We start from the raw sequence: 22,892 nt of genomic DNA, 5'->3' as shown, positions 1-22,892 counted from the left end.
AGGGTTGTTGCAGGCTGGCAGTGGTGGGGTCACAGGCTGGCGGGGGGTCGCAGGCTGGAGGGTTGTTGCAGGCTGGCGGGGGGTCGCAGGCTGGAGGGTTGTTGCAGGCTGGAGGGTTGTTGCAGGCTGGCGGGTTGTTGCAGGCTGGCGGGTTGTTGCAGGCTGGCGGGGGGTCGCAGGCTGGAGGGTTGTTGCAGGCTGGCAGTGGTGGGTCACAGGCTGGCGGGGTGTCGCAGGCTGGTAGTGGTGGGGTCACAGGCTGGCGGGGTGTCGCAGGCTGAAGGGTTGTTGCAGGCTGGCAGTGGTGGGGTCACAGGCTGGCGGGGTGTCGCAGGCTGGTAGTGGTGGGGTCACAGGCTGGCGGGGTGTCGCAGGCTGGTAGTGGTGGGGTCACAGGCTGGCGGGGTGTCGCAGGCTGGTAGTGGTGGGGTCACAGGCTGGCGGGGTGTCGCAGGCTGGTAGTGGTGGGGTCACAGGCTGGCGGGGTGTCGCAGGCTGGTAGTGGTGGGGTCACAGGCTGGAGGGTTGTTGCAGGCTGGAGGGTTGTTGCAGGCTGGCGGGTTGTTGCAGGCTGGCGGGGGGTCGCAGGCTGGAGGGTTGTTGCAGGCTGGCAGTGGTGGGGTCACAGGCTGGCGGGGTGTCGCAGGCTGGTAGTGGTGGGGTCACAGGCTGGAGGGGTGTCGCAGGCTGGAGGGTTGTTGCAGGCTGGCAGTGGTGGGGTCACAGGCTGGCGGGTTGTTGCAGGCTGGCGGGTTGTTGCAGGCTGGAGGGTTGTTGCAGGCTGGCGGGGGTCGCAGGCTGGCAGTGGTGGGGTCACAGGCTGGCGGGGGGTCGCAGGCTGGAGGGTTGTTGCAGGCTGGCGGGGGGTCGCAGGCTGGCGGGTTGTTGCAGGCTGGCGGGTTGTTGCAGGCTGGCGGGTTGTTGCAGGCTGGTGGGTTGTTGCAGGCTGACAGTGGTGGGGTCGCAGGCTGGAGGGTTGTTGCAGGCTGGAGGGTTGTTGCAGGCTGGCGGGTTGTTGCAGGCTGGCGGGTTGTTGCAGGCTGGCGGGTTGTTGCAGGCTGGCGGGTTGCAGGCTGGCGGGTTGTCGCAGGCTGGCGGGTTGTCGCAGGCTGGCGGGTTGTCGCAGGCTGGAGGGTTGTCGCAGGCTGGCGGGTTGTCGCAGGCTGGCGGGTTGTTGCAGGCTGGCGGGTTGTTGCAGGCTGGCGGGTTGTTGCAGGCTGGCGGGTTGTTGCAGGCTGGCGGGTTGTTGCAGGCTGGCGGGTTGTTGCAGGCTGGCGGGTTGTTGCAGGCCAGCGGGGTGTCTGAGTTCTCATTTCTACCTTTATGAAAGCCGCATCAGGTGGGATAAGTGGTCTCACATGTCGGGGGCTCATCCTTTATCTGCACACTGCAGCTTTCCCGTAAGCGATCAGTAGACGGCCCCTCCACCATCCATCCCGCCACCTTCCCTCCTGCACCGATGGAGGGTCCCCGATAATGTTTTCTGCCTGGCACTTGTATCGGTTTCTGGGAAAGCTGGGTGGTCTTCCCATAGAGATGGTCGTTGATTCCACGAGCGCCATCTCCTGGTGTCTCATAAGCAGAGGATATTGGGGCTTCTCCCAGCCGTTCATCCTCCTCTTCTGCATCTCGGTGCTCGTCCCTGAGACAAATCTGCCAGTCTTTGCTCTTATTTTATTCCCGCTCCTCCCGATTATTCCGGGGCTTTTTATGGTCCTGAGCGTCCCTCCTTGTTATCTATGCAGAGCAGCTTAGGACGCCCCCAGACAATCCTGTGGCCCCAGCGCCTTGGTGACCCCAGTGCCTCGGTGACCCCAGTGCCTCGGTGACCCCAGTGCCTCGGTGACCCCAGCGCCTCGGTGACCCCAGCGCCTCGGTGACCGGACTCGTATGTGCCTTCCACACCCAGCAGCTCAGGCTGCAGATTTCAGGTAGTGCTGCCCTAGGCAACATCACTGTCCTGCCTGTAGGGGGCGCTCTGGAGAACAGGGGTGATCAGCACTGAAATGTTAATGCTCCTCCTGCATGTAGTGTATTATGGTGTCACCGCCTCGCCCTGGTGTCCGACATGTCCTGGGCCGCCCGCTGAACCCGGCCGGGGGGGAAGACAATTGCCACTTAGGTTTAATACAAGTAAATTGCTCTGAAATGAACGTAAATGGAGGTGTAATTTGTACAGAGGCGGCCGCTCCCCGTCATTCTGAGTCAGTGCAGATCTGTACTGTCAGCACGGATCACGGCCTGGATCCCTCCATAACGACCACATGATTGAGTCATGGCCTGATCCCATCACTACGACTGATCCCGGATCACAGCCTGGACCCCTCCATAACAACCACATGATCACTACGACTGATCCCAGATCACAGCCTGGACCCCTCCATAACAACCACATGATCACTACGACTGATCCCAGATCACAGCCTGGACCCCTCCATAACAACCACATGATTGAGTCACCGCCTGATCCAATCACTACGACTGATCCCAGATCACAGCCTGGACCCCTCCATAACGACCACATGATCACTACGACTGATCCCAGATCACAGCCTGGACTCCTCCATAACAACCACATGAGCACTGAGCTCCTCTCTCCTGCAGCCCCCTGAGCACTGAGCTCCTCTCTCCTGCAGCCCCCCGTACACTGAGCTCCTCTCTCTGCAGCCCCCAGTGCACTGAGCTCCTCTCTCTCCTGCAGCCCCCCATACACTGAGCTCCTCTCTGCAGCCCCCCATGCACTGAGCTCCTCTCTTCTGCAGCAGCCCCAAACACTGAGCTCCTCTTCTGCAGCCCCCCATACACTGAGCTCCTCTCTCTCCTGCAGCCCCCCATACACTGAGCTCCTCTCTCTCCTGCAGCCCCCATACACTGAGCTCCTCTCTCTGCAGCCCCCCATACACTGAGCTCCTCTCTCTGCAGCCCCCCATACATTGAGCTCCTCTCTTCTGCAGCCCCCCATACACTGAGCTCCTCTCTTCTGCAGACCCCCATACACTGAGCTCCTCTTCTGCAGCCCCCCATACACTGAGCTCCTCTCTGCAGCCCCCCATACACTGAGCTCCTCTCTGCAGCCCCCATACACTGAGCTCCTCTCTATGCAGCCCCCGTGCACTGAGCTCCTCTCTGCAGCCCCCCGTACACTGAGCTCCTCTCTCTCCTGCAGCCCCCCGTACACTGAGCTCCTCTCTCTGCAGCCCCCCATACACTGAGCTCCTCTGCAGCCCCCCATGCACTGAGCTCCTCTCTGCAGCCCCCCATACACTGAGCTCCTCTCTGCAGCCCCCTGTACACTGAGGTCCTCTCTCTGCAGCCCCCCGTACACTGAGCTCCTCTCTGCAGCCCCCCGTACACTGAGCTCCTCTCTCTGCAGCCCCCCATGCACTGAGCTCCTCTCTCTGCAGCCCCCCATACACTGAGCTCCTCTCTGCAGCCCCCTGTACACTGAGGTCCTCTCTCTGCAGCCCCCCGTACACTGAGCTCCTCTCTGCAGCCCCCCGTACACTGAGCTCCTCTCTCTGCAGCCCCCCGTACACTGAGCTCCTCTCTCTGCAGCCCCCCGTACACTGAGCTCCTCTCTCTGCAGCCCCCCATGCACTGAGCTCCTCTCTCTGCAGCCCCCCATGCACTGAGCTCCTCTCTCTGTAGCCCCCATACACTGAGCTCCTCTCTCTGCAGCCCCCCATACACTGAGCTCCTCTCTGCAGCCCCCGTACACTGAGCTCCTCTCTGCAGCCCCCCGTACACTGAGCTCCTCTCTGCAGCCCCCATACACTGAGCTCCTCTCTCCTGCAGCCCCCCGTACACTGAGCTCCTCTCTGCAGCCCCCCATACACTGAGCTCCTCTCTGCAGCCCCCCATACACTGAGCTCCTCTCTGCAGCCCCCCGTACACTGAGCTCCTCTCTGTAGCCCCCCGTACACTGAGCTCCTCTCTGCAGCCCCCCGTACACTGAGCTCCTCTCTCTGCAGCCCCCCGTACACTGAGCTCCTCTCTCTGCAGCCCCCCGTACACTGAGCTCCTCTCTCTGCAGCCCCCCATGCACTGAGCTCCTCTCTGCAGCCCCCCATGCACTGAGCTCCTCTCTGCAGCCCCCCATGCACTGAGCTCCTCTCTCTGCAGCCCCCCATACACTGAGCTCCTCTCTGCAGCCCCCCGTACACTGAGCTCCTCTCTGCAGCCCCCATACACTGAGCTCCTCTCTCCTGCAGCCCCCCGTACACTGAGCTCCTCTCTGCAGCCCCCCATACACTGAGCTCCTCTCTGCAGCCCCCCGTACACTGAGCTCCTCTCTGTAGCCCCCCGTACACTGAGCTCCTCTCTGCAGCCCCCCGTACACTGAGCTCCTCTCTGCAGCCCCCCGTACACTGAGCTCCTCTCTGCAGCCCCCCGTACACTGAGCTCCTCTCTGCAGCCCCCCATACACTGAGCTCCTCTCTGCAGCCCCCCATACACTGAGCTCCTCTCTGCAGCCCCCCATACACTGAGCTCCTCTCTGCAGCCCCCCGTACACTGAGCTCCTCTCTGCAGCCCCCCGTACACTGAGCTCCTCTCTGCAGCCCCCCATACACTGAGCTCCTCTCTGCAGCCCCCCATACACTGAGCTCCTCTCTGCAGCCCCCCGTACACTGAGCTCCTCTCTGTAGCCCCCCGTACACTGAGCTCCTCTCTGCAGCCCCCCGTACACTGAGCTCCTCTCTCTGCAGCCCCCCGTACACTGAGCTCCTCTCTCTGCAGCCCCCCGTACACTGAGCTCCTCTCTCTGCAGCCCCCCATGCACTGAGCTCCTCTCTGCAGCCCCCCATGCACTGAGCTCCTCTCTGCAGCCCCCCATGCACTGAGCTCCTCTCTCTGCAGCCCCCCATACACTGAGCTCCTCTCTGCAGCCCCCCGTACACTGAGCTCCTCTCTGCAGCCCCCATACACTGAGCTCCTCTCTCCTGCAGCCCCCCGTACACTGAGCTCCTCTCTGCAGCCCCCCATACACTGAGCTCCTCTCTGCAGCCCCCCGTACACTGAGCTCCTCTCTGTAGCCCCCCGTACACTGAGCTCCTCTCTGCAGCCCCCCGTACACTGAGCTCCTCTCTGCAGCCCCCCGTACACTGAGCTCCTCTCTGCAGCCCCCCGTACACTGAGCTCCTCTCTCTCCTGCAGCCCCCCGTACACTGAGCTCCTCTCTCTGCAGCCCCCCGTACACTGAGCTCCTCTCTCTGCAGCCCCCCATACACTGAGCTCCTCTCTGCAGCCCCCCATACACTGAGCTCCTCTCTCTCTGCAGCCCCCCATACACTGAGCTCCTCTCTCTGCAGCCCCCCGTACACTGAGCTCCTCTCTCTGCAGCCCCCCGTACACTGAGCTCCTCTCTCTGCAGCCCCCCATACACTGAGCTCCTCTCTCTGCAGCCCCCATACACTGAGCTCCTCTCCTGCAGCCCCCATACACTGAGCTCCTCTCTCTGCAGCCCCCCATACACTGAGCTCCTCTCTGCAGCCCCCCATACACTGAGCTCCTCTCTCTCTGCAGCCCCCCATACACTGAGCTCCTCTCTCTGCAGCCCCCCATACACTGAGCTCCTCTCTCTGCAGCCCCCCATGCACTGAGCTCCTCTCTCTGCAGCCCCCCATACACTGAGCTCCTCTCTCTGCAGCCCCCATACACTGAGCTCCTCTCCTGCAGCCCCCCGTACACTGAGCTCCTCTCTCTTGCAGCCCCCATACACTGAGCTCCTCTCTCCTGCAGCCCCCCATACACTGAGCTCCTCTCTCTGCATCCCCCTGTACACTGAGCTCCTCTCTCCTGCAGCCCCCATACACTGAGCTCCTCTCTCCTGCAGCCCCCCATACACTGAGCTCCTCTCTCTTGCAGCCCCCATACACTGAGCTCCTCTCTCCTGCAGCCCCCATACACTGAGCTCCTCTCTCTGCAGCCCCCCATACACTGAGCTCCTCTCTGCAGCCCCCCATACACTGAGCTCCTCTCTCTGCAGCCCCCCGTACACTGAGCTCCTCTCTGCAGCCCCCCGTACACTGAGCTCCTCTCTCTGCAGCCCCCCATACACTGAGCTCCTCTCTCTGCAGCCCCCCGTGCACTGAGCTCCTCTCTCTGCAGCCCCCCATACACTGAGCTCCTCTCTCTGCAGCCCCCCGTGCACTGAGCTCCTCTCTCTGCAGCCCCCCATACACTGAGCTCCTCTCTCTGCAGCCCCCCATACACTGAGCTCCTCTCTGCAGCCCCCCATACACTGAGCTCCACTCTCTCTCTGCAGCCCCCCGTGCACTGAGCTCCTCTCTCTCTCTGCAGCCCCCCGTGCACTGAGCTCCTCTCTCTCTCTGCAGCCCCCCATACACTGAGCTCCTCTCTCTCTGCAGCCCCCATACACTGAGCTCCTCTCTCTGCAGCCCCCCCGTGCACTGAGCTCCTCTCTGCAGCCCCCCATACACTGAGCTCCTCTCTCTGCAGCCCCCCATACACTGAGCTCCTCTCTCTGCAGCCCCCCGTACACTGAGCTCCTCTCTGCAGCCCCCCATACACTGAGCTCCTCTCTCTCTGCAGCCCCCCGTGCACTGAGCTCCTCTCTCTCTGCAGCCCCCCATACACTGAGCTCCTCTCTCTTCTGCAGCCCCCCATACACTGAGCTCCTCTCTCTGCAGCCCCCCGTACACTGAGCTCCTCTCTGCAGCCCCCGTACACTGAGCTCCTCTCTGCAGCCCCCCGTACACTGAGCTCCTCTCTGCAGCCCCCCATACACTGAGCTCCTCTCTCTCTGCAGCCCCCCGTGCACTGAGCTCCTCTCTGCAGCCCCCGTACACTGAGCTCCTCTCTGCAGCCCCCCCGTACACTGAGCTCCTCTCTGGAGCCCCCCGTACACTGAGCTCCTCTCTCTCTCTGCAGCCCCCCGTGCACTGAGTTCCTCTCTGCAGCCCCCCGTGCACTGAGCTCCTCTCTCTGCAGCCCCCCGTGCACTGAGCTCCTCTCTGCAGCCCCCCGTACACTGAGCTCCTCTCTGCAGCCCCCCGTACACTGAGCTCCTCTCTCTCTCTGCAGCCCCCCGTACACTGAGCTCCTCTCTCTGCAGCCCCCCGTACACTGAGCTCTCTGCAGCCCCCCGTACACTGAGCTCCTCTCTCTGCAGCCCCCCGTACACTGAGCTCCTCTCTCTGCAGCCCCCCGTATACTGAGCTCTCTGCAGCCCCCCGTACACTGAGCTCCTCTCTCTGCAGCCCCCCATACACTGAGCTCCTCTCTCTGCAGCCCCCCATACACTGAGCTCCTCTCTCTGCAGCCCCCCATGCACTGAGCTCCTCTCTCTGCAGCCCCCCGTACACTGAGCTCCTCTCTGCAGCCCCCCGTGCACTGAGCTCCTCTCTCTGCAGCCCCCCATACACTGAGCTCCTCTCTCTGCAGCCCCCCGTGCACTGAGCTCCTCTCTCTGCAGCCCCCCATACACTGAGCTCCTCTCTCTGCAGCCCCCCATACACTGAGCTCCTCTCTGCAGCCCCCCATACACTGAGCTCCACTCTCTCAGCAGCCCCCCGTGCACTGAGCTCCTCTCTCTCTCTGCAGCCCCCCGTGCACTGAGCTCCTCTCTCTCTCTGCAGCCCCCCATACACTGAGCTCCTCTCTCTCTGCAGCCCCCATACACTGAGCTCCTCTCTCTGCAGCCCCCCCGTGCACTGAGCTCCTCTCTGCAGCCCCCCATACACTGAGCTCCTCTCTCTGCAGCCCCCCATACACTGAGCTCCTCTCTCTGCAGCCCCCCATACACTGAGCTCCTCTCTGCAGCCCCCCATACACTGAGCTCCTCTCTCTGCAGCCCCCCATACACTGAGCTCCTCTCTCTGCAGCCCCCCGTACACTGAGCTCCTCTCTGCAGCCCCCCATACACTGAGCTCCTCTCTCTCTGCAGCCCCCCATACACTGAGCTCCTCTCTCTCTGCAGCCCCCCGTGCACTGAGCTCCTCTCTCTCTGCAGCCCCCCATACACTGAGCTCCTCTCTCTTCTGCAGCCCCCCATACACTGAGCTCCTCTCTCTGCAGCCCCCCGTACACTGAGCTCCTCTCTGCAGCCCCCGTACACTGAGCTCCTCTCTGCAGCCCCCCGTACACTGAGCTCCTCTCTGCAGCCCCCCATACACTGAGCTCCTCTCTCTCTGCAGCCCCCCGTGCACTGAGCTCCTCTCTGCAGCCCCCGTACACTGAGCTCCTCTCTGCAGCCCCCCCGTACACTGAGCTCCTCTCTGGAGCCCCCCGTACACTGAGCTCCTCTCTCTCTCTGCAGCCCCCCGTGCACTGAGCTCCTCTCTGCAGCCCCCCGTGCACTGAGCTCCTCTCTCTGCAGCCCCCCGTGCACTGAGCTCCTCTCTGCAGCCCCCCGTGCACTGAGCTCCTCTCTCTGCAGCCCCCCGTACACTGAGCTCCTCTCTGCAGCCCCCCGTACACTGAGCTCCTCTCTCTCTCTGCAGCCCCCCGTACACTGAGCTCCTCTCTCTCTCTGCAGCCCCCCGTGCACTGAGCTCCTCTCTGCAGCCCCCGTACACTGAGCTCCTCTCTGCAGCCCCCCCGTACACTGAGCTCCTCTCTGGAGCCCCCCGTACACTGAGCTCCTCTCTCTCTCTGCAGCCCCCCGTGCACTGAGCTCCTCTCTGCAGCCCCCCGTGCACTGAGCTCCTCTCTCTGCAGCCCCCCGTGCACTGAGCTCCTCTCTGCAGCCCCCCGTACACTGAGCTCCTCTCTGCAGCCCCCCGTACACTGAGCTCCTCTCTCTCTCTGCAGCCCCCCGTACACTGAGCTCCTCTCTCTCTCTGCAGCCCCCCGTACACTGAGCTCCTCTCTCTCTCTGCAGCCCCCTGTACACTGAGCTCCTCTCTCTCTCTGCAGCCCCCCGTACACTGAGCTCCTCTCTCTGCAGCCCCCCGTACACTGAGCTCTCTGCAGCCCCCCGTACACTGAGCTCCTCTCTCTGCAGCCCCCCGTACACTGAGCTCCTCTCTCTGCAGCCCCCCGTACACTGAGCTCCTCTCTCTGCAGCCCCCCATACACTGAGCTCCTCTCTCTGCAGCCCCCCATGCACTGAGCTCCTCTCTCTGCAGCCCCCCGTACACTGAGCTCCTCTCTGCAGCCCCCCATACACTGAGCTCCTCTCTCTGCAGCCCCCCGTGCACTGAGCTCCTCTCTCTGCATCCCCCCATACACTGAGCTCCTCTGCAGCCCCCCGTACACTGAGCTCCTCTCTCTGCAGCCCCCCGTACACTGAGCTCCTCTCTGCAGCCCCCCATACACTGAGCTCCTCTGCAGCCCCCCGTGCACTGAGCTCCTCTCTCTGCAGCCCCCCATACACTGAGCTCCTCTCTGCAGCCCCCCGTACACTGAGCTCCTCTCTGCAGCCCCCCGTGCACTGAGCTCCTCTCTCTGCAGCCCCCCGTACACTGAGCTCTCTGCAGCCCCCCATACACTGAGCTCTCTGCAGCCCCCCGTACACTGAGCTCTCTGCAGCCCCCCGTACACTGAGCTCCTCTCTCTGCAGCCCCCCATACACTGAGCTCTCTGCAGCCCCCCGTACACTGAGCTCTCTGCAGCCCCCCGTACACTGAGCTCTCTGCAGCCCCCCGTGCACTGAGCTCCTCTCTCTGCAGCCCCCCGTACACTGAGCTCCTCTCTCTGCAGCCCCCCGTGCACTGAGCTCCTCTCTCTGCAGCCCCCCGTACACTGAGCTCTCTGCAGCCCCCCGTGCACTGAGCTCCTCTCTGCAGCCCCCCGTGCACTGAGCTCCTCTCTGCAGCCCCCCGTACACTGAGCTCCTCTCTGCAGCCCCCCGTGCACTGAGCTCCTCTCTCTGCAGCCCCCCATACACTGAGCTCCTCTCTCTCTCTGCAGCCCCCCGTACACTGAGCTCCTCTCTCTCTCTGCAGCCCCCCGTACACTGAGCTCTCTGCAGCCCCCCGTGCACTGAGCTCCTCTCTGCAGCCCCCCGTGCACTGAGCTCCTCTCTCTGCAGCCCCCCGTACACTGAGCTCCTCTCTGCAGCCCCCCATACACTGAGCTCTCTGCAGCCCCCCGTGCACTGAGCTCCTCTCTGCAGCCCCCGTTATCCCGGCGGGAGGGGTTCTGCCGGAGCCGCCTGTGCCTGCCTGGGCTTGCCGCGTTGTGGGCAGGTATGTGACGGAGGGGCAGAGCCAGGAAAGCGCAGGATCCCGCTCGGCCGCCGCCGTGTCTGTGCTGCCCGGTGTGGACGCGCGGTGCTCGGTGTCGCTGGAGACGTCGGTGCCTCCTCCGCCCGGACCGGGAGCCGCTGAGCGCCCGACCCTGGATGCCCGGCAGACGGCGGCGCGGCATGAGCGGCCCCGGGGGATAGTGGCCGGCAGCATGGAGGGAGGGACCGGAGCCTTCCTGGCGCTCCCCGCTCTGCAGGCGGCCCCGTCCTCGGTGGGCAGGATGGCATCGGGCGAGGAGCTGGAGAGGTGAGCGCTGGAGCCGCACATGGACCCCCAGTCATAGAGTAACGGGGGGCTGCACCTGACGGTGACACCGCGATCTCTGCTGCGGGGAGCCAGGGACTGTACCTGTGTAATGATACGGGAGGGGGCAGTATGGGGGTCAGAAATGGGTGTAATGATGGCTGGGGGCAGTATGGGGGTCAGAAATGGGTGTAATGACGGCCAGGGGGCAGTATGGGGGTCTGAAAGGGGTGTAATGACGGCCAGGGGGCAGTATGGGGGTCAGAAAGGGGTGTAATGGTGGCTGGGGGCAGTATGGGGGTCAGACATGGGTGTAATGACGGCCAGGGGGCAGTATGGGGGTCAGACATGGGTGTAATGGTGGCTGGGGGCAGTATGGGGGTCAGACATGGGTGTAATGACGGCCAGGGGGCAGTATGGGGGTCTGAAAGGGGTGTAATGACGGCCAGGGGGCAGTATGGGGGTCAGAAAGGGGTGTAATGGTGGCTGGGGGCAGTATGGGGGTCAGACATGGGTGTAATGATACGGGAGGGGGCAGTATGGGGGTCAGAAATGGGTGTAATGATGGCTGGGGGCAGTATGGGGGTCAGAAATGGGTGTAATGACGGCCAGGGGGCAGTATGGGGGTCTGAAAGGGGTGTAATGACGGCCAGGGGGCAGTATGGGGGTCAGAAAGGGGTGTAATGGTGGCTGGGGGCAGTATGGGGGTCAGAGATGGGTGTAATGACGGCCAGGGGGCAGTATGGGGGTCAGACATGGGTGTAATGACGGCCAGGGGGCAGTATGGGGGTCAGAAAGGGGTGTAATGACGGCCAGGGAGCAGTATGGGGGTCAGAAAGGGGTGTAATGGTGGCTGGGGTCAGTATGGGGGTCAGACATGGGTGTAATGACGGCCAGGGGGCAGTATGGGGGTCAGAAAGGGGTGTAATGGTGGCTGGGGGCAGTATGGGGGTCAGACATGGGTGTAATGACGGCCAGGGGGCAGTATGGGGGTCAGAAAGGAGTGTAATGGTGGCTGGAGGCAGTATGGGGGTCAGACATGGGTGTAATGATGGTCAGGGGGCAGTATGGGGGTCAGAAATGGGTGTAATGATGGCTGGGGGCAGTATGGGGGTCAGACATGGGTGTAATGGTGGCTGAGGGCAGTATGGGGGTCAGAAATGGGTGTAGTGACGGCCATGGGGCAGTTTGGGGGTCAGAAAGGGGTGTAATGGTGGCTGGGGGCAGTATGGGGGTCAGATATGGGTGTAATGACGGCCAGGGGGCAGGATGGGGGTCAGAAAGGGGTGTAATGGTGGCTGGGGGCAGTATGGGGTCAAAAATGGGTGTAATGACGGCCAGGGGGCAGTATGGGGGTCAGACATGGGTGTAATGGTGGCTGGGGGCAGTATGGGGGTCAGAAATGGGTGTAATGACGGCCAGGGGTCAGTATGGGGGTCAGAAAGGGGTGTAATGGTGGCTGGGGGCAGTATGGGGGTCAGACATGGGTGTAATGACGGCCAGGGGGCAGTATGGGGGTCAGAAAGGGGTGTAATGGTGGCTGGGGTCAGTATGGGGGTCAGACATGGGTGTAATGACGGCCAGGGGGCAGTATGGGGGTCAGACATGGGTGTAATGGTGGATGGGGGCAGTATGGGGGTCAGACATGGGTGTAATGACGGCCAGGGGCAGTATGGGGGTCTGAAAGGGGTGTAATGGTGGCTGGGGGCAGTATGGGGGTCAGACATGGGTGTAATGGTGGCTGAGGGCAGTATGGGGGTCAGAAATGGGTGTAGTGACGGCCATGGGGCAGTTTGGGGGTCAGAAAGGGGTGTAATGGTGGCTGGGGGCAGTATGGGGGTCAGATATGGGTGTAATGACGGCCAGGGGGCAGGATGGGGGTCAGAAAGGGGTGTAATGGTGGCTGGGGGCAGTATGGGGTCAAAAATGGGTGTAATGACGGCCAGGGGGCAGTATGGGGGTCAGACATGGGTGTAATGGTGGCTGGGGGCAGTATGGGGGTCAGAAATGGGTGTAATGACGGCCAGGGGTCAGTATGGGGGTCAGAAAGGGGTGTAATGGTGGCTGGGGGCAGTATGGGGGTCAGACATGGGTGTAATGACGGCCAGGGGGCAGTATGGGGGTCAGAAAGGGGTGTAATGGTGGCTGGGGTCAGTATGGGGGTCAGACATGGGTGTAATGACGGCCAGGGGGCAGTATGGGGGTCAGACATGGGTGTAATGGTGGATGGGGGCAGTATGGGGGTCAGACATGGGTGTAATGACGGCCAGGGGCAGTATGGGGGTCTGAAAGGGGTGTAATGACGGCCAGGGGGCAGTATGGAGGTCAGAAAGGGGTGTAATGGTGGCTGGGGTCAGTATGGGGGTCAGACATGGGTGTAATGACGGCCAGGGGGCAGTATGGGGGTCAGAAAGGGGTGTAATGGTGGCTGGGGGCAGTATGGGGGTCAGACATGGGTGTAATGGTGGCTGGGGGCAGTATGGGGATCAGATATGGGTGTAATGATGGCTGGGGGCAGTATGGGGTCAAAAATGGGTGTAATGACGGCCAGGGGGCAGTATAAGGGTCAGAAAGGGGTGTAATGGTGGCTGGGGGTAGTATGGGGATCAGGCATGGGTGTAATGACGGCCAGGGGGCAGTATGGGGGTCAGATAGGGGTGTAATGGTGGCTGGGGGCAGTATGGGGGTCAGACATGGGTGTAATGATGGCCAGGGGGCAGTATGGGGGTCAGAAAGGGATGTAATGGTGGCTGGGGGCAGTATGGGGGTCAGACATGGGTGTAATGATGGTCAGGGGGCAGTATGGGGGTCAGAAATTGGTGTAATGACGGTCAGGGGGCAGTATGGGGGTCAGACATGGGTGTAATGATGGCTGGGGGCAGTATGGGGTCAGAAATGGGTGTAATGACGGCCTGGGGGCAGTATGGGGGTCAGAAAGGGGTGTAATGGTGGCTGGGGGCAGTATGGGGGTCAGACATGGGTGTAATGACGGCCAGGAGGCAGTATGGGGGTCAGAAAGGGGTGTAATGGTGGCTGGGGGCAGTATGGGGGTCAGACATGGGTGTAATGATGGTCAGGGGGCAGTATGGGGGTCAGAAATTGGTGTAATGACGGTCAGGGGGCAGTATGGGGGTCAGAAATGGGTGTGATGACAGTCAGTGGGGCAGTATGGGGGTCAGAAAGGGGTGTAATGGTGGCTGGGGGCAGTATGGGGGTCAGACATGGGTGTAATGGTGGCTGGGGGGCAGTATGGGGATCAGATATGGGTGTAATGATGGCTGGGGGCAGTATGGGGGATAGAAATGGGTGTTATGATGGCTGGGGGCAGTATGGGGGTCAGACATGGGTGTAATGATGGCTGGGGGCAGTATGGGGTCAGAAATGGGTGTAATGGCTGCCAGGGGGCAGTATGGGGGTCAGAAAGGGGTGTAATGGTGGCTGGTGGCAGTATGGGGGTCAGACATGGGTGTAATGACGGCCAGGGGGCAGTATGGGGGTCAGAAAGGGGTGTAATGGTGGCTGGGGGCAGTATGGGGGTCAGACATGGATGTAATGACGGCCAGGGGGCAGTATGGGGGTCAGAAAGGGGTGTAATGGTGGTTGGGGGCAGTATGGGGATCAGACATGGGTGTAATGATGGTCAGGGAGCAGTATGGGGGTCAGGAATTGGTGTAATGACGGTCAGGGGGCAGTATGGGGGTCAGAAATGGGTGTAATGACAGTCAGTGGGGCAGTATGGGGGTCAGAAAGGGGTGTAATGGTGGCTGGGGGCAGTATGGGGGTCAGACATGGATGTAATGACGGCCAGGGGGCAGTATGGGGGTCAGAAAGGGGTGTAATGGTGGTTGGGGGCAGTATGGGGATCAGACATGGGTGTAATGATGGTCAGGGAGCAGTATGGGGGTCAGGAATTGGTGTAATGACGGTCAGGGGGCAGTATGGGGGTCAGAAATGGGTGTAATGACAGTCAGTGGGGCAGTATGGGGGTCAGAAAGGGGTGTAATGGTGGCTGGGGGCACTATGGGGTCAGACATGGGTGTAATGATGGCTGGGGGCAGTATGGGGATCAGATATGGGTGTAATGATGGCTGGGGGCAGTATGGGGGTCAGAAATGGGTGTAATGATGGCTGGGGGAAGTATGGGGGTCAGAAATGGGTGTAATGATGGCTGGGGGCAGTATGGGGATCAGATATGGGTGTAATGATGGCTGGGGGCAGTATGAGGGCCAGAAATGGGTGTAATGATGGCTGGGGGAGTATGGGGGTCAGAAATGGGTGTAATGATGGCTGAGGGAGTATGGGGGTCAGAAATGGGTGTAATGATGGCTGGGGGCAGTAGGGGGTCAGATATGGGTGTAATGACGGCCAGGGTGCAGTATGGGGGTCAGATATGGGTTTAATGATGGTCAGGGGGCAGTATGAGGGTCAGCCATGGGTGTAATAAAGGTCAGGAGGCATTATGGGGGTCAGACTTTGGTGTAATGATGGTCAGGGGCAACATGGGGGTCAGACTTTAGTGTAATGATAGTCAGGAGCAGTATGAGGGTCAAACATGGGTGTAATGATGGCCAGGAGGCATTGTGGAGATAAGATATGGGTGTGATGGTGAACGGGACATTATGGGGGTCAAACATGGATGTAATGATGGTCAGGGGCAGTATGGGGGTCATACATGGGTGTGATGATGTACAGGGGGCAGTATGGGGGTCAGATATGGGTGTGATGATGAACGGGGCAGTATGGGGGTCAAGCATGGGTGTAATGACGGTCAGGGGGCAGTATGGGGGTCATACATGGGTGCAATGATGAACAGGGGGGTTATACATGGGTGTGATGATTGTCAGAGGGCAGTATGGGGAACATACATGGGTGTGATGGTCAGGGAGTCAGTATGGGGGTCAGGTATGGGTGTGATGATGAACGGGGAGTCAGTATGGGGGTCATACATGGGATTTATGATGGTCAGAGGCAGTATGGTGGTCAGATATGGGTGTGATGATGAACAGGGGGCAGTATGTGGGTCAGATATGGGTGTGATGATGAACAGGGAGTTAGTATGGGGGTCAGATATGGGTGTAATGATGGTCAGGGGCAGTATGTGGGTCAGATATGGGTGTGATGATCAACAGGGAGTCAGCATGGGGGTCATACATGGGATTTATGATGGTCAGGGGCAGTATGGTGGTCAGATATGGGTGTGATGGTGAACAGGGGGCGTTATGGGGGTCAAGCATGAGTGTAATTTTGAACAGGGGGTCTGACATGGGTTCATGCCTGTAGGGGCAGTGTGAGGGTCTGCCACGGTTGGCCAGTTCAGTCAGTGCTGATGTTTCTGATGTAGCTGCAGGATATGGGGCGAGGGCGGTGTGTGGCCCCGTTCTCCACGGTGCAGAGCGCCAGTGAGCTCCTCCGCTGTGCCAGTCCTCCTGGTAGGCAGCGCCATTCACAGTGATAATTGGGTCTGGTAATTCATCAGTGCGGCCCCCTCAAGCAGGAAGGTGAATGGGACCCTTTTTTCTTTGGTGCCCCCTTGTGTCACCTGTGTGGGGTGTCGTCTCTTGGCGTTTTCTGTCTCCGTGTGGCCGCGGAGTCGTTCATTGTGACTAATAGATGATGAGTCTGTAATTAGTGGTTTCCTGTAAGAATAGCGGCAGCGTGTCGGCACATGAGAGGGGAGCGCAGGAGCTGCCAGCACTGAGGATCCCGCTGTGTCCGGACCCCTGGGTATCTCTGACCCCCTGGTGTGTGATCTCGGAGAGGCCTGTGGATACCCGCCACTGTCTGCCAGCGGGGTGGCATGTCCTAGTTATGACTGTTCTGAGTATTTTGGGCTTTTGCCTCGCCCTGAGGTTGGTCGGGGGGATTCTGTCCTGTCCTCTGCACATGGTGGGCTTGGATCTTTGTCAGGAAAGTGACTAATGGTGTGTGACTTGTGGAGCGCTTGTCTGTGCGGTCACTTTCCTAATTATCTGGGCCCCTCTGCAGCATAACCCGACCTCCCAGTGCAGATGCCCCTGCCAGTCTCTGGGCCTTCCCTCAGGTCATGGGGTACCCGGAGGTTTCTAGGGTTATTCTCACCTAATGTTACATTTTATCTCTTATTAAATAACTGTTCTGTTCTCAATTATGGAAGGATTTGCAATTTTATAATTTAGGACTTGTTACCTAGGTTACCGGCCACTTCAGTCTCAGTGATGGCTAGTCTCAGAGCTGCTCCCCGGCAGGCAGGATGATGGGCGCCAGTGTGATCCTGAAGATCCGACAACCATCTATATTCACTTCCCGCTGCCGCGACGTTTTAGTCAAGTCAGTGCTGCTGATGTTGTCACGTGACCGCTGCAGCCAATCAGTGGCATCTCTCATCAATATTCCATCAGAGTGGGCGATCGATTAGAGTGCTTGTGTAAAAGGGGCTCTGATCCTGGCTGTCTCGAGACCCCCAGCATGAAGCTGTTATTGTGAGTGCCCACCATGTAATACCCGTGAAATCAGCTGTTTGCCAGGAGAAAGTGTCCGTCCACGAGGCCGTCCAGGCCCAAAGCCCGAGGCTGCACTACTGCAGGCGGCCGTGAGGAGCAGCTCCGCAGCCTCATCAGTATCTTCCTAGCGGTGGCAGCGCGGGTTACTGTGCGGACTGTGATGGGTTTGTGACGTCGCTCTGCAGCACAGATGTCCTGTGTATGTGGCAGCGGGTGACATGATTGCCCGGGTACTGGGCTGCAGGGTCTGTGTCCATGGCTCTGTCCTCCTGGTACATGGGGACCCTCCGGTGGTCCGGACACTGGCAGCGGGTGACATGATTGCCCGGGTACTGGGCTGCAGGGTCTGTGTCCATGGCTCTGTCCTCCTGGTACATGGGGACCCTCCGGTGGTCCGGATGCTGGCAGCGGGTGACATGATTGCCCGGGTACTGGGCTGCAGGGTCTGTGTCCATGGCTCTGTCCTCCTGGTACATGGGGACCCTCCGGTGGTCCGGACGCTGGCAGCGGGTGACATGATTGCCGGGTACTGGGCTGCAGGGTCTTTGTCCATGGCTCTGTCCTCCTGGTACATGGGGACCCTCGGGTGGTCCGGACGCTGGCAGCGGGTGACATGATTGCCCGGGTACTGGGCTGCAGGGTCTGTGTCCTTGGCTCTGTCCTCCTGGTACATGGGGACCCTCCGGTGGTCCGGATGCTGGCAGCGGGTGACATGATTGCCCGGGTACTGGGCTGCAGGGTCTTTGTCCATGGCTCTGTCCTCCTGGTACGCGGGGACCCTCGTCCGGACGCTGGCAGCGGGTGACATGATTGTCCGGGTACTGGGCTGCAGGGTCTGTGTCCTTGGCTCTGTCCTCCTGGTACATGGGGACCCTCCGGTGGTCCGGATGCTGGCAGCGGGTGACATGATTGCCCGGGTACTGGGCTGCAGGGTCTTTGTCCATGGCTCTGTCCTCCTGGTACATGGGGACCCTCCGGTGGTCCGGATGCTGGCAGCGGGTGACATGATTGCCCGGGTACTGGGCTGCAGGGTCTTTGTCCATGGCTCTGTCCTCCTGGTACGCGGGGACCCTCGTCCGGACGCTGGCAGCGGGTGACATGATTGTCCGGGTACTGGGCTGCAGGGTCTGTGTCCATGGCTCTGTCCTTCTGGTACATGGGGACCCTCCGGTGGTCCGGACACTGGCAGCGGGTGACATGGTTGCCCGGGTACTGGGCTGCAGGGTCTGTGTCCATGGCTCTGTCCTTCTGGTACATGGGGACCCTCCGGTGGTCCAGACACTGGCAGCGGGTGACATGGTTGCCCGGGTACTGGGCTGCAGGGTCTTTGTCCATGGCTCTGTCCTCCTGGTACATGGGGACCCTCGGGTGGTCCAGACACTGGCAGCGGGTGACATGGTTGCCCGGGTACTGGGCTGCAGGGTCTGTGTCCATGGCTCTGTCCTTCTGGTACATGGGGACCCTCGGGTGGTCCGGACGCTGGCAGCGGGTGACATGATTGCCCGGGTACTGGGCTGCAGGGTCTGTGTCCTTGGCTCTGTCCTCCTGGTACATGGGGACCCTCGGGTGGTCCGGACGCTGGCAGGGTGCCACAGCAGAGTGCTGGCATTCTGGCCATTATGAGGCTTGCGGTAAGTGCCAGTGTCTGTGCCCTCTTGCTGCTTTGTCCTGGTGCATTGTAGCTGGAGGCCCATGGGGCAGCTGTGACGGGCGGCACATAACGGCCTCATCCAGCTGCTGCTCTCCAGATCTGCTGTCCCCAGAATGCAGCGTCCAACAATGGGGCCTTGTTCACACACAATGTGGAAGGAATGTGAGGAGGAGACGCAGGAATCTGTACAAAAGCCATTCACAGGGGAGAACAAAGGCGGCTCCACGGTCCTCATAATGGAGCCACGTCCTGATCATTTGTTTCTGTGGATGTGTGAGCCTGTGCAGGCACACCGTGGGGGGTACGAGGCACACCGTGGGGGGGTACGAGGCACACCGTAGGGGGTGCGAGGCACACCGTAGGGGGTGCGAGGCACACCGTGGGGGGTGCGAGGCACACCGTGGGGGGTGCGAGGCACACCGTAGGGGGTGCCAGGCACACCGTGGGGGGTGCGAGGCACACCGTAGGGGGTGCTAGGCACACCGTGGGGGGTGCGAGGCACACCGTAGGGGGTGCTAGGCACACCGTAGGGGGTGCGAGGCACACCGTGGGGGGTGCGAGGCACACCGTGGGGGGTGCGAGGCACACCGTGGGGGGTGCGAGGCACACCGTGGGGGGTGCGAGGCACACCGTGGGGGGTAGGAGGCACACCGTGGGGAGTAGGAGGCACACCGTGGGGGGTACGAGGCACACCGTGGAGGGTACGAGGCACCTGCAGCCTCCATCCGCTGAGGGGGTCACCTGGCAAATACAACCTGCGATTATTGGCTGCTTTTGTTTTGCACCAATTAGATTCCTCCCTTCATTCAGAAAAGGTCTTATAAAGAACACAAGAAGCCTCGTGATTGGCTGCCGGCACAGTGCTCGCTTCACCTCTCCTCGGGTTTTAGTCTGCTTCTGTAGTTTTCGGGATTTGTCGTCTCTAAAAAGAAGCGAATTGCGACATTCTGGAGCTTGTGCTGCGGAGCGGAGACCAGGCAGCGACTGACGGAAACGCGCCTTATCCACACTGGTAAAGGCTTTGGCTACAAATGATTTTTCAGCTCCATCCGTTTTTCCCTTACACAAGTGTCAACTGCATAAAGTAGTGAGCTGCAGTCACAAGTCTGGAGGCTTCAGAGCTGAAATCTCCCACATTCCTTACTTATTCAATTTCTATATCATAAGTGACTCACAGGAGCAAAGTTTTTTGAGGTTTATGTTCACAAATGATTGGAATAGTTTTAATTACAACCAGCAGAATAGTGAGTGCAGCTCTGGAGTATAATACAGGATGTAACTTAGGATCAGTAATATAATGTATGTACACAGTGACTGCACCAGCAGAATAGTGAGTGCAGCTCTGGGGTATAATACAGGATGTAACTCAGGATCAGTACTGTTACTATAATGTATGTACACAGTGACTGCACCAGCAGAATAGTGAGTGCAGCTCTGGAGTATAATACAGGATGTAACTCAGGATCAGTAATGTAATGTATGTACACAGTGACTGCACCAGAATAGTGAGTGCAGCTCTGGAGTATAATACAGGATGTAACTCAGGATCAGTAATGTAATGTATGCACACAGTGACTGCAGCAGCAGAATAGTGAGTGCAGCTCTGAGGTATAATACAGGATGTAACTCAGGATCAGTAATGTAATGTATGTACACAGTGACTGCACCAGCAGAATAGTGAGTGCAGCTCTGGGGTATAATACAGGATGTAACTCAGGATCAGTAATGTAATGTATGTACACAGTGACTGCACCAGCAGAATAGTGAGTGCAGCTCTGGAGTATAGTACAGGAGGTAACTCAGGATCAGTAATGTAATGTATGTACACAGTGACTGCACCAGCAGAATAGTGAGTGCAGCTCTGGAGTATAATACAGGATGTAACTCAGGATCAGTAATGTAATGTATGTACACAGTGACTGCACCAGCAGAATAGTGAGTGCAGCTCTGGGGTATAATACAGGATGTAACTCAGGAGCAGTAATGTAATGTATGTACACAGTGACTGCACCAGCAGAATAGTGAGTGCAGCTCTGGAGTATAATACAGGAGGTAACTCAGGATCAGTAATGTAATGTATGTACACAGTGACTGCACCAGCAGAATAGTGAGTGCAGCTCTGGAGTATAATACAGGATGTAACTCAGGATCAGTAATGTAATGTATGTACACAGTGACTGCACCAGCAGAATAGTGAGTGCAGCTCTGGAGTATAATACAGGATGTAACTCAGGATCAGTAATGTAATGTATGTACACAGTGACTGCACCAGCAGAATAGTGAGTGCAGCTCTGGGGTATAATACAGGATGTAACTCAGGATCAGTAATGTAATGTATGTACACAGTGACTGCACCAGCAGAATAGTGAGTGCAGCTCTGGAGTATAATACAGGATGTAACTCAGGATCAGTAATGTAATGTATGTACACAGTGACTGCACCAGCAGAATAGTGAGTGCAGCTCTGGGGTATAATACATGATGTAACGCAGGATCAGTAATGTAATGTATGTACACAGTGACTGCACCAGCAGAGTAGTGAGTGCAGCTCTGGGGTATAATACAGGAGGTAACTCAGGATCAGTAATGTAATGTATGTACACAGTGACTGCACCAGCAGAATAGTGAGTGCAGCTCTGGAGTATAATACAGGATGTAACTCAGGATCAGTAATGTAATGTATGTACACAGTGACTGCACCAGCAGAATAGTGAGTGCAGCTCTGGAGTATAATACAGGAGGTAACTCAGGATCAGTAATGTATGTACACAGTGACTGCACCAGCAGAATAGTGAGTGCAGCTCTGGGGTATAATACAGGATGTAACGCAGGATCAGTAATGTAATGTATGTACACAGTGACTGCACCAGCAGAATAGTGAGTGCAGCTCTGGAGTATAATACAGGATGTAACTCAGGAGCAGTAATGTAATGTATGTACACAGTGACTGCACCAGCAGAATAGTAAGTGCAGCTCTGGAGGATAATACAGGATATAACTCAGGATCAGTAATGTAATGTATGTACACAGTGACTGCACCAGCAGAATAGTGAGTGCAGCTCTGGAGTATAGTATAGCATGTATCATAGGGCATAAATAGTGACTCTTCTAGGGAGAGCTGCAGCCATGGTGTTCCCTTCACTCCTCTTTTTTGGTGGTCTCGGCGTTTCTTGCTCCTGGAGGGGCTTCACCTGTGTGAATGCCGGTAATTGTCCGATATTCGGGGCGCTGTGCCGTCTCTGACCTGATGATAATGAGGCAGACTGGACCGGGTGCAGTGGAGCGCAGCCTTAGACCTGGCTCAGCCGCACTGCATCTTGCGCCCATCCAGGGGGTCTTCGTGCTCTACATGACTGTGGGGGGCGTCTTTTGGAAGCAGCAGGTTTCCATCATGTTGGGGTCTGCGTACATGGACGTTTTTCTCTTATTTTCTACCTGACATCTGCATGTTTTGGAGTCTTTTTTCTTGTCATTCATTGATGTGTTGTAGTGAGGGAAGTCGTGCAATCTGCAGTGAGCCGCAGACGAGGCAGCGGGGGGATTTTGGGTTGTAGCCCCCTTCCGTCATGTGCTGGTAGCAGCCATGTCCGGCGTGGCACAAATGTTCCTTTCTGATCCTCGGAGTAGACTATGGTTTATCTCCATGCGTGTTGGAGCTGACAGTGAGGGGCCATAAGTCGGGTCCTCGCCCCCAGTCCGTGTGTGTGTGCGGCCCATGTGCTGCAGAGCGGCCCATGTGCTGCAGAGCGGCCCATGTGCTGCAGAGCGGCCTATGTGCTGCAGAGCCGCGACCTGTCATCATCTCCTGTTACTGATCAGCCGTCTCTTCTCCTACAGAATAATGAAGTCCTCGCTGCACTTAGAGGAGGAGGACGACGACTTTGTGCCGGAGCTGCCCCGCAGTATTCACCCCCGGGAGAGGCCGGACTGGGAGGAGACCATCAGCGCTATGGTGAGTCCATCATCCACGGCCATTATTATTCCCCCGGAGATTGGGAGCAGGAAGCTGGCGGGAAGAGACGGCCATCGCCCCGGGGACATTGTTCAGATTCTCCTGTGCTGCCCGGAAATGAGATGTTTCTCCATGAGCAATACACCGGGCATAATGTACCCCCTACTGCCCGCCTGTGATACATTGTACCCCCTACTGCCCGCCTGTGATACATTGTACCCCCTACTGCCCGCCTGTGATACATTGTACCCCCTACTGCCCGCCTGTGATACATTGTACCCCCTACTGCCCGCCTGTGATACATTGTACCCCCTACTGCCCGCCTGTGATACACTGTACCCCCTACTGCCCGCCTGT

The 22,892-nt window shown here is 59.1% G+C and overlaps 1 protein-coding gene across 18 annotated transcripts in view; it reads left to right on the top strand.

The window, feature by feature from the left end:
- The window catches only part of ARHGAP32 (Rho GTPase activating protein 32), a 217,217-nt gene that overhangs the window by 68,075 nt on the left and 126,250 nt on the right, over positions 1-22,892 (top strand). For 6 of the 18 annotated variants that reach the window (XM_069742880.1, XM_069742871.1, XM_069742879.1 and 3 more), the window contains exons 1-2: positions 10,224-10,457; positions 22,421-22,535. In XM_069742880.1, the coding sequence (XP_069598981.1) occupies positions 10,363-10,457; positions 22,421-22,535 (210 nt within the window). In that variant the 5' untranslated portion in view covers positions 10,224-10,362. Of the gene's footprint in view, positions 1-10,171; positions 10,458-22,420; positions 22,536-22,892 lie in introns of those variants that run through there. The other 12 variants (XM_069742881.1, XM_069742875.1, XM_069742883.1 and 9 more) reach the window with 4 other exon arrangements.

Source organism: Ranitomeya imitator, chromosome 10 (assembly GCF_032444005.1).
Source record: "Ranitomeya imitator isolate aRanImi1 chromosome 10, aRanImi1.pri, whole genome shotgun sequence".
NCBI classification, from domain to species: Eukaryota; Metazoa; Chordata; class Amphibia; order Anura; family Dendrobatidae; genus Ranitomeya; species Ranitomeya imitator.
Note: the sequence above shows the minus strand (reverse complement) of the source record. Positions and strands in the feature narration are given on the sequence as shown.